At 31.3% G+C, this 12426-nt stretch overlaps 3 protein-coding genes across 3 annotated transcripts; all 3 read right to left on the reverse strand.

The window, feature by feature from the left end:
• Window positions 1–1048: 1048 nt before the first annotated feature.
• Window positions 1049–2101, reverse strand: LOC133824466 (uncharacterized). The gene is made up of 2 exons (XM_062257352.1): window positions 1751–2101; window positions 1049–1648 (listed from the first exon to the last, which is right to left on the reverse strand). Exons 1-2 carry the CDS (start codon window positions 2099–2101, stop codon window positions 1049–1051), a joined length of 951 nt encoding a protein of 316 aa, XP_062113336.1.
• A 208-nt stretch (window positions 2102–2309) lies between these two features.
• On the reverse strand, window positions 2310–3372 carry LOC133824467 (protein ALP1-like). Its single transcript, XM_062257353.1, has 3 exons — window positions 3172–3372; window positions 2866–3091; window positions 2310–2767 (listed from the first exon to the last, which is right to left on the reverse strand). Exons 1-3 carry the CDS (start codon window positions 3370–3372, stop codon window positions 2310–2312), a joined length of 885 nt encoding a protein of 294 aa, XP_062113337.1.
• Window positions 3373–11386: 8014 nt separating this feature from the next.
• Window positions 11387–12193, reverse strand: LOC133824468 (uncharacterized). Its single transcript, XM_062257354.1, has 2 exons — window positions 12044–12193; window positions 11387–11974 (listed from the first exon to the last, which is right to left on the reverse strand). Exons 1-2 carry the CDS (start codon window positions 12191–12193, stop codon window positions 11387–11389), a joined length of 738 nt encoding a protein of 245 aa, XP_062113338.1.
• Window positions 12194–12426: the final 233 nt, after the last annotated feature.

Here is a 12426-nt window from a genome sequence, read left to right on the forward strand (position 1 = left end):
ACAATCATTAGGGCCAGTACCCAAAAAGTAATATCACGTAACGCCATTTCCTTATATTTGAATCAAATCCAATCCAAGTGAGTGTGACACACTCACACGTATATACATACGTATTTAAAAATTCAGATATCCTTATCACAATGAATAGTTAACCCACGTGCGCAAGAATCCATGATTTCACCAAGCCAAACTCACTTAATTTGGTATTAACTAACAACTTCCCTTCCAACTGTCTTAACTTATTCTAATTAATTATTAGCTAATAAACCATGGTTTAGTTATTAAGTCTTTGTGGCCTAGCCAGGCTCCTCCTCCTCCTACCAGTATTCCTGGCCACCGCTAGGTGCTACTTCTCAGTCAACCGTCTACTGTGCTATTAACAGTCGGACCGACCAGGATTACTTTAATAATTACCTTTTTTTCTGATTTATTTATTTAAATAAATACATGATACTTATAAGGACTCGCGCAGAAGCGCACGTGACAAGCGGCAGACCCGTGAGCAGCTTATACGTATGGGGCTGGCATGGCAGTCACGCACGTAACACGTGCGCCTCATGAACGTCTTATTCTATTATTATTTTTATTTTGATAAGGTCACAATTAATATTAATATTATGGGAAGTATCATATATATATCTATGTCGGTTTTCAAGAGAGGGAAGAGTCACTGCCAGCTCATCATCCACGTCAGAAAAAGCTGAAAGGTAAGGCTGTTGCAGCGGTGTCGTGTGATTCTGATAATAATAATATTAATAATAAAAACAACAAACAGTCTTTCATTTTATCAAACACAGCCAAAATGTTACACATAAATATAATAATATTTTTTAACGTTATTTATCAAATCCTAAACTTAGACTTACTAGATTAGTATAATATTGTTAATAAAAAAGTAAATATATACATTATTTATTTATGAAGTCAATATAACCAAATCAAAAAAATTATAGCTAATAACAATCTTAAAAAATTTCAAACTTAAACGCAAACACAAAAGTCTAGGTTGTAACATAAATAGTAATGTTCTAATATCTCAAAATAACTATTAGGCATCATTTTGCAACATATTCATAATATATTGCATTTTCACCTCATCTGACATTGCATAAAACACTCGCATCAATGAGGGCTTTTCTGCTAACATGTTGGTGACTTTAATACATTGTATTGCAGTTAGGCTGTCAATCTTGCTTATTTCTGTATATAAATTGGCTTGCATATCAGCCACTTCTTTATCATTTGATAATGCATTGATCAGTCCTTGAAGCTTGGGGACGATTTCTGATACAGATTCTGCTAATGCACCAATATTAGCTGACATACCATCCATTACCTTTGACCTTTTCTTTTTATTACGTTGTTGGGCACTAGTAGTACTCTCAGTGGATCTACAACGCATATTACTAGGGTGTTGAGTATTTGAGACACCATCAAACTCATCTATTTCTTCATCATCCCCTCCATCAGCTATATTATCATCAACTCCAAAATCCACACCAATTGTATCCTCTTGTCGTATTTCCTCTTCATCATCATCAGCATTACCAGCATTTGTTCCAGTAGCACGATCTCGACCATATATTTCTGCTAGCTTGTAATAATAAGGAAATGGTTTTCCATATAATCCACTTGCATATTTACGTTTCTGTGTATTCACAAAACAATGCAATCACATGTTATCATAAATAACAGACATTAATATATATATTATTATATATAAATATATGTCAAACTATATTGTATTTACCTTCACCCACTCATCAAATGCACTTTTTTCACATAATAACATCATATGCTCATTGTCCCAACCAAAACCACTTAAAGACAACAATTCAGTCAAGCAACAATACTTTCCCTTCAAAGTTTTAATACGAGATTCAATATGAGGTGAGGCCTTCAATCCAGAACGCTGTAATTTTGTTTCTAACATAATCTCTATTTGTTGCAAATATCCATTTTTAAATCCACAATTAGCTCGCCATGTAGGATTTTGGCTTAACTCTAGAAGACAGTCGATCAAAGCATTGTCTTCCATTGGAGTCCAGTAATGTTTATTTTGACCTCTCCCTCTTTGACCTACATTAGAGTTAGAACTCATCCTGTACATTCATATAAGACTTCTCATGAGTATAAAAACAAAACTCAGAAGAATTAAGTACTCATAAATCAATATGAATGAAATTAAACTCAAACAACTTGGACAAAAAGTACGAACATTTCAAATTAATGTATATATGTCGTTAATACATCAAAATATGATCAAAGTGCTCAAATACAAATAGTAGAATAATAAATACTAAAAAAAATTATCCTAAACCTCTATTTGCTCGCCATGTATTCCACATTTCTTCTGCCAAATTTTGTCTCCATGTGGTCCAAGAATTTGAAGACTCAACACTATTTATATAATTATAATTTGTTGTAGTATGATTTTCTGGAAAATTATTCATCTCATTTTCCACTGGATCAATGTTCATCTCTTTTCGAATAAAATTGTGCAACATACAACAAACATAAATTATACGTCGTTGTGTTTTCAAGTCATAAAAAGATGGACTTCTAAGAATTGCCCATCGCATTTTCAACAATCCAAAGCAACGCTCAATTACATTCCTAGCACTTGAATGTTTCATATTGAAGAACTCTTCCGGTGTGTTTGGAAGGTGTCCATCATCCCAATCATTAAGATGGTATCGTGTTCCTCGAAAAGGTGCAAGAAAACCTTGACCATTGGTGTATCCAGCATCAACTAAATAATAATAACCTACCACCAACATAAAATAAATTTTGTTATTCGATGGAAAACTACATTATTAGTTTGAGATTAAACTTTTACAAGTTTACTATAATTTATTATTTTACCGTTAGGGACTTTTAACCCATTTCTCCTAGTCACGGCATCTCTCAATACTCGTCCATCATGTGTTGAACCTTCCCAACCTGGTAAGACATATATAAACTGCATGTCTTGTGAACAAACCCCCAAAACATTGGTTGCGATCTCTCCTTTTCTTGTCCTATATCTTGGTTTATCAGCTTCACGTACACGCACTCTTATATAGGTTCCATCTAATGCTCCCAAACATTTCTACATCAAATTCATTCCACTTATTATAACAAATTTTAGTTAACAATCAACAACTAAATTTTGTAATCCATAATTCATACCTTAAACCACTTCCACCTTGGATCGATTGAGGTCTCTAATACTGGCTCAGGTGTTTTCCAAAATTCTTTTTGGCAGCGAATCATTGCTTTTAAACATTCATGAAAATATTTACTAACAGTTTTTCCTGATCTCTTAAAACTAAAACCAACAACACGATTCTTATGGTGGTGTGCTAGAATATATAGAAACATTGCTACCATCTCCTCAATCGATACATTGCGTGTCCTTCTTAAATTTCCTCTTGTAGTGAGTATGCTACATAATTTTTGAAAAGTTTGTCTATCCATTCTTAATTGTGAAACACATTTGACATCACTTTCATACACTAAATCATGTAAGTTTTCTAATTGTCTATAGACTCTCATAATAGATAACGGATAATTGAGACGTTTTTTGTAACCTATCCATGCATAAGCACATGTAGTTGTACATACACTCAAAATAATTTGTAATAGTACAATCAAATTTTGTACTACAACAATAATCTTTTGTTTCCTTGTCAAACTTAACGAAGTCATTCGTCTACAAAAAAAAAAAAACATAAATTAACAAAATGTTTTGGTATAAAAAATAAATATTCAAATTCTCTTTTCAAAATATAAAGATAGCAACCAATTAATTAACAACATACATATATATATATATACTATGTATATATATATATAAATAATTTGGTTATCAACATTCTTTTATCGTTTTCTTTTGTTTTGTTATTATTTATTTTTATTTTTTTAATTGTTTTTTCTCTTTTCTTCTTGCCACTATATTGTACATAAATGAGTTAGACTTCTTTTATTAAAAAAAAAACTACTGTGCCACTTTATTTTGTTGTAACATTTTGTAATAATTAATTAAATAATAACTTTAAAAAAAAACTATTATTTCTTTAATAAAAATATCTTACATAAATACTATTATTATAATACAATACATTGCCTATTATTCTACTACTTTCATTATTATTATTATTTTTAAAAAAGTGATATGTTCTTAGAGCAATTTAAATATTTTTATTAATAAAAGTTAGTTTTCTATTATATATTAATCTTTTCACGTCAAATTTTTTATCTTTCCTTTTTTGGAAAACACGTCAACTACATTTTTAGAACAAAAATAAAATATAATAAGTACAGTATATATAATATATAAATACATACAAACAGTAATTTGGTACAAAATAATAATAATAATAACTTAAATTACTAAAAGCTATTTAAATTAATAAATTATATTCCACGAAATATGAACAAAAAAATCTATCATATATACATTATCACATATGTTGGACCTATCAATAATATTTATGCAAAGTTGTTGCTTATATGAAAACATTAAACACCACCTACCATGAATACATGAATAGGCTTAAGAAAAAAAAAAGAATCAATCATAAATATGTCCATCATTTCTCTAATAAAATAATTAAAAAAATAATAATTTAACATTCTTTTGCAAAAAAATCAAACTTAAAAATTAGTTACTTATGAAGTATAAATAATAAATTTGAATGTTAGTTAAATATTAATTATATATTTCTTAATTTTAAGATATATGGAATCTTTATACTTTGTATGCTATGCATGATGCTGGAAACATTATGATATTGTATGTATGCTTTATATGGTCCAATTATGATTATGAAAGTCTATGTATGCGTGATATGTTATGAATGGAAATATTATGCCATGTCTGTTACAGTTCTGAAGTTGTGAGTAATCAAATAAGACTATTTTAATAATAATACAAATATAAATAACATCATCATTATATAAATATATATATATATATACTAGTTAATAGGAACGTGCCTAAGGTAATTTTAAAAAATATGTTTTTGTTAATTATTATTTTTTTAACATTTTTGTAAAAAAAGTTGTCATTTTTATTTGTTTAGATTATATTAATTTAGTTTTAATTCAATTTTTGAAAATGAGAAATTATAACAAATAAAATGAGTAATTATCTAAATAAATAATTATCAATTCAATTATTACAATTTTTCATGTTATTATTGATTTTATTTATTTATCCATCTCTTATTATTAGTGTATTACTTATACTAATTACATAATATTACTCAAAATGTATATACCTTACTTTATAATAAATTAGTAATTTATTTTATTAGGTTATTTGTAATTTAATATTTATATTATATAAAAAATTATAATAAACAAAGTCAAACCTAAAAAATACTGCATAGTAAATGTAAAGTTTGTTTAATAATATATATCATTAATAACTGAGTTTGAGATTGTAGATTAAAAATTTGAGAATGAAGCATAAAAGTAATATCTAATCCCAAATTATAATTTCTTTCTATTTTATTAAGAAAATAACAATCGTGCATTTATATATAGTAAATTATAAACATAGTAAATTAATATATAAAAACAAATGAAAAAAAAAGATAAAATAAAAAGAGCATATTTAAAAAAAAAAAGTACATTCAATTAGAAAATAAAATACATGACAAGTCAGTGAGATATATCATCATAAAAAAAATTATATGAACTAAAATGATGAAACAAAATTAAATATTTTTTAAGAAAGTTATCTCTTTAATTGCCTACACAGTCTTAAGAAGTATAATAAATTGTGCACATTTTTCATATAATAATATTTAAAAAAATTATATAATAATATTTATATAAAAGTTTTATTTTTTATATAATAAAAACAGTTTTAAGAAGTATAATGAATCAGTACTTGTGCATTTGTATATAATAGGTATATAGAAGTTTTATTTGTATGTGTATCTAATATATATATATATATATATATATATATATATATATAAGAAACTCAAGTGGGTATCTAATATATATATATAAATATATTCAATATGAAATACATAAAAATATTATATTTGTATGTGTAGAGGCATTAAATATTGTGACGTGGGTATATATACAATACTTGACCTGTTGTTTGCAGTGGGTATATATACAATACTTGACCTGTTGTTTGCAGTCAATGTTATTCGGATAGAATTAGTTGATCATATCACAAATAATAATAATAATAATAATAATAATAATAATAATAATAATAATAATAATAATAATAATGTGAAAAGAAAAATTCGAAAGAAAAAGTAAAGTGTTGTGTAGTGTAGTAATATTATTATTAATATTTGTTTGGAGTTTGGAAAGTTCTGATCTATACCATTCTCATTTATTTGTCCACTTGATCCATTAGTAGAAATTTGCTTAGATATTTTTTTTTTGAAACTAACGTGCCTACCAATAATTTTTTGAATTTATTCAAAACAAAACTCATTATTAGTTGAGATTTTATAGCATTCTAGTTATATATGCATCTTTATTTAAATTTCTAACAAAATATTTATCCTAAATAATAATAATCACAATAACAATAATAATAAAAATAATAACTTTTTAAATTCAAATTCTTAAATATCAGTTTGAATATCCATATGTTGATTTTTTTTCTATTTTATTTTTTTATATAAAAAACGAAGTAAATTAGTTTTGATTAAGATCATTTAAATTTACTTCTATCATGTATTGTTTTGAAAAGTTGATAATAAAAAAAGATTCATAGAATTTAATGTTCATTATCTATATATGTGTAAATAATTATAACGAGTTAACATGTTGGGAATTGAAACTATTTATATATGTATCATAAACAAGATGCAAGAAGATTAATTACAACTAAAGTGAAAAGCACAAACACAAATCTATACCATAACATAATATATCTTTAATCTAAAAGAATTAAAAAATAAAAAAATACAATATGTTACCTGAATGTGAAGTGCACGTCTGGAATAACCACAATGGAAGTAATTTGATTGTGTAAACAGAAGTCAAGAAGAAAAATAAGAAGAGAAAAAAAATGATGAAAGTACAATAACAATAATGAAGAAGAGAAGAAGTCAGAAGAAAAACGATAAGAAGAGAAAAAAAATGATGCTTCCGTTAGATAAATTAGACTGATACTTATAGGGTAGAATTGTCTATTAATTTTTAAATATAAAAAATAAAAAGTAAAAAATCAAAATAAATTTTCAGCGTAATGACATTCATTGAAGAGATGGGAGGAGAACATTTCCCTTACTTTTCTCCTAAATTTATGTGGGTCCTATTACTCTTTCCCATTCCTAAAATTTAGTAAACATTTGAATGGAAATAGTTAACATAAAGTGATTCCCATTCTCTCTAAGTAAACATGCCATAAGTGTTATAACCAAGAACTCTAAAAGTGGCATCATTAGTTTAAGAATGAGGTTTTGCTCTCAAGTCGTTCGGGTGGTCGTTCTGATATGAATGACCAAGGAGAAAGTAATTCTCTCAAAATAAATGAAAAATAAAAACCTTAAGCAAAAAATCATTAAAAAAACATCATTTAAGTTTTTATTTTTGTGTGATCATAAGTACTGGGGGAAATATCTAGACATGGAAAGGAAAAAAAGTGCTAAAAAGCTGGTCTAATGTAATATTTATCACATCTTATAAAAAATATAATTTTAATATTGTTCCAAAAAGTGTATCAAATTTAACGCATGCTAAAAATTATACTAAATTTGACATAAAATATAACATGAGTCAAATTTATCATATTAATAAATGCTACTTTTTTATTTAACATATTTCTACTAATTATTATAATTGAGGAGTTTACAATTAATAACCAATAATATATCATTTTTTATTTATTTTTTTAATGACAAATTTTTTGGAGTATATAATTTGGATAATAAAAAAATTATGTTTTCAATAAATATTAGATGAATTATTGACTTATTTTGTGTTAATTTGCATATTGTGCATTGTAGTACAATTGCAAATATTGAGCAAAATATAACATGAGTAATGATATGTGCACACACAAATTACACACAAACACTACACACTTATGTGACAAATTATTTCAACCAATCATATTTAATTAAGATGAGTCTCACTATGTAAAAATGATTTGTCACATAAGTGTGTGTAGTGTTTGTGTGTGCACATATCATTACTCTTATATTGACCCATTTTTTTTTATTAAATTTGACACAAAATTTATATATTGCATTGAAGATGGGCGAAGGATGAAAAATAGGCCTATCAAAATTTTAAACAATCCCAAAATTAATAAGTAAGAAACAATGTATTTCATCTATTAAATAATGATTACCCACTTGCCATATCGATTCTTTTTTGTGGTTACTTTTTTTTTTTGAAAATAAAGGAAAGCTTTATTAACTTAACGAGTCCTCCAACAAGAGGGACAACAAACTAGAAGGAACATCACTCCCTCTAAAAATACAGTCAGCTTGAGAGCAAGACGCTCGAGCAAGATAATGAGCAACCTTGTTGGCAGACCGTTTTACAAAAAATAGATCAACATCACAAAGACTATTAAGCAAGGTTTTACAGTCATTAATTATTAACCCAAAAGCTGAAACCATTTTCACTAAACTACGAATAGCTTGGACTACATTCAAGCAATCCGTCTCCACCACCACTGACTGCCAAGATCGTCTCTTAATCCAACTAAGAGCTTCTTTCAGGCTCAAAGCCTCGGCTTCTAAAGGCTTTATTCTCCCAACCTTCAAGGACGAGAAAGCTTCAATAAGATGCCCCGCAGAATCCCTCGCCACGCAACCAACACCAAAATTTCCGTCAGGAGCAAAATAGCTGCATCAACATTCACCTTGATCATCTCAGAATGGGGTAAAGTCCATTGCTCAATACCATCACCTTGCCGCCAGTTTGCAAAAGATGGGGCCGAATTATTAGATTGAGCAGCTAACCATTGATCAAGTAATATAGAAGCTGATAGCACTACCTCTTCAACTAAAGATCTCTTCTGGTTCCAAACTAAATTGTTCCTAGCCTTCCAAATCTCCCAGCATAAAACTCCTACTTCTGTAGCGATCTCAGAATTGCCTTTAGAGAACACCTCTTCCAACCAATCACCAAATTCAGTGAAAGGACCTGCTAGGACCCCAACCTTAGCTCTAGTCCAACAGCCATGAGAAAAATTACAAGTCACCAAAGCATGTAGAATAGATTCCGTCCTAGAGTTACAGACAGAACAAAGAAGCGGCACATCCACATGACGAGAACGCAATTGCAAACTAGTTGGAAGACACCCAACTGTCGCACGCCACAGAATATTTTTAGCCTTTGGCGGAATCTTCAAATTCCATAACTTCCTCCAAAAGCCTGAACTGTCGGAAGGTGCCCATCTACCATTGGTCTCTTGAATCAGCTTATAAGCAGAGCGAACATAATAGTTTCCAGATGTTTCCTTTGACCATTGCCAAGCATCCCCGTCAAAATAATCACTCAGAGGAATGCTTAAAATGAGATCAATATCCCTCCTCACGAACAGGTCAGAGAGGACTTCCAAATCCCATTCTTTCCTATCAACTCTGAATAAACTGCACACGTTTTTATCAATTAAACCAGGATGATCAGAAATGACACATGGATTACTCACGTCTGGCAGCCAAGGATCATGCATAATTGAAATACGTTTACCGCTTCCTATACTCCAACGAGCAGCCTTAGCCACTAAGCTCTGGGACTCCAAAATGCTCCGCCAGATGAAACTCGGATTAGACCCCAATGAAACACTAAGGAAGGACCCTCTAGGATAATACCGAGCCTTGAACACCTTGCCAACAAATGAGTTGTCTCTCACTAGCAATCTCCACCCTTGTTTCCCTAAAAGGGCGAGATTAAAGTCCCTCAGGTTTCGAAAACCCATCCCACCACAGTGCTTATGATAGCACATCCTTTTCCAACTCATCCAGCTGATACCTCTCCGCGCTGTAGATGATGAATCCCACCAAAATTTACTCATCATTCTCTCCACATCCTTACACACCTCTAAAGGGAGAAGAAATACATTCATAGCGCAATTTGGAAGAGCTTGAACAACAGTCTTCAACAAAACCTCCTTACCTGCCCTTGATAAAAGCTTCCCATCCCAACTCTGTATTCTACTCTTGATTCTCTCCTTAAGAAAGCCCAAGAGGGCAGATTTATTTCTACCCATGGTATTAGGCAATCCCAAATACTTACTGTAAGCATCGGCATCTTGAATCCCCATCATTAAGCAAACTTGTTGGCGCACATCAAAACTAGTATTTGAGCTAAAGAAAACTGAAGATTTAGCTAGATTAACCTGCTGCCCTGATGCCCTTTCAAAAATCCCCAGTAGATTCAAGACATTCCCGGCCTCTCGTTCAGTAGCCTTACAATACAAGTAGCTGTCATCTGCAAAGAACATATGGGAAACCATAGGAGCTCCTCTCGCCACCTTACACCCATGTAACCAACCTTTAGCCTCAAACTGCTTAATCAACGCTGAAAGGCCCTCTGCACAAATAAGAAATAAATAAGGGGATATAGGGTCTCCCTGTCGGATCCTTTTGCCTGGATAAATAGGGCCCACTTCTCTGTTCCCACAAACCACCCTATACCGAACAGTTGATAAGCAACAATCAATAAGATTAATCCATTTCTCAGAGAAGCCCATCTGGGAGAGAATAGCTTTCAAATAAGGCCACTCAACACGGTCATACGCCTTGCTCATATCAAGTTTCAGAGCCATATACCCATTATTGCCACTTCGCTTCCTCTTAAGATAGTGCAGAACTTCAAACGAGACCATGATATTGTCTGTTATTAGATGGCCAGGGATAAAAGCACTCTGGGAGTCAGATATAACCTGATCCAAAACTTGTTTCAAGAGATTAGCAAGAACCTTAGAAGCCAATTTATACAAGACATTGCACAGAGATATTGGTCTCAAATCACCCAACTGTTCAGGATTCTTCTTTTATGGAATAAGAACCACATTTGTATCATTGATACCTTCAGGAAGAGACACCATATTAAAAAAATTCCTGACAAAACTCACCACATCACAACCCACTATTCTCCAAAATTTCTGGTAAAATGCTGGGGTCATTCCATCTGGCCCAGGAGACTTATCGGGGTGCATCTGAAACAGAGCAGCTTTCACTTCTTCTTCTTCCACTGGTTTCAGAAGCTCCATATTCTGTTGATCAGTGATGCTAGGCTGAATGCAATTAGTAATCGTACTCCAGTCTGTATGGTTGGCAGTGAACAGTCCAGTGAAATAACTGCTAATAGTATCAGCTAGGCCCGAGTTCCACTCTACCCACTCACCAGAGGCATTCCTCAATCTAGAAATGTGATTCTGCCTTTGTCTTGCACTTGCTCAAGCATGGAAAAACTTAGTATTTGGATCTCCTTCTTTTAACCAAAGTTGCTTTGATCTTTTCCTCCAGAAGATCTCTTTTTGAGTAAGAGCTTCATATAATTTTTGTTGTTCCTCCTTATATCTTTGTACTGCCCCAACATCTCTTCTACCTTTTAACCGACTAAGCTTCTTCTTGCACAAATGAATTCTATGGTTGAAATTGCCAGTAACTTCTTTTCCCCAACTTCCCAACACCTGACCATAGTGAGCCAGCTTACCTAGAATATCCCTATCGATACAACTATCCCAAATATCACTAACAATTTGCTGACAAACTGGCTCTCTCAACCAAGCATTTTCAAACCGAAACTTTTTCTCTTGAGGGCTAGATTGAGTGAAAATTGGATCCAACAATAGAGGGGAATGATCAGAGGTAGAAAATTCAAGATTGAAGAGCTCAGCCATTGGGAACATGTGTAACCAACTATGAGAAGAAAGAGCTCTGTCTATACGGACCTCAACCCATCTGTTTGTACCGAAACCCATCTCCCACGTAAATTGATAACCATTTAAGTCCAAGTCTATTAAGCCACACTCATTGAGAACCTGTTGAAAACCTTTCACCAGCCAATTAGGATAAGGAGCACCACCTTTTTTTTCTTAATGACTGAGCACATTGTTAAGGTCTCCAATCAAACACCATGGCAGCTCTGACTGTTCATGAAGCCTTCGAATTAGGCTCCAAGTTCTTCTTCTAAGGGCTCTATTTGGTTCTCCATACATCCCTGTAAGTCGCCATTCTCGAGCACCTTCCTCCTTCACCATCACGTCTATATGATTTAGAGAGAAGCTTAACAATTCGATGTCATCTTACATTTCCACTGCAGAGCAATACCCCCACTTCTTCCTCTGGCATCTACAGAGAAGCTACCGTCAAAACCCAGCTGAGTTTTCACTCTGTTTATTCGGTCTCCTCTACTTAAAGTTTCACATAAAAATACATATTTGGGCTTCTTTTGATATACTATATCCTTAAGGAATTGTAAAGCCCGTGGGTT

The sequence above is a fragment of the Humulus lupulus genome, chromosome 3 (genome assembly GCF_963169125.1).
Source record: "Humulus lupulus chromosome 3, drHumLupu1.1, whole genome shotgun sequence".
Classification (NCBI taxonomy): Eukaryota; Viridiplantae; Streptophyta; class Magnoliopsida; order Rosales; family Cannabaceae; genus Humulus; species Humulus lupulus.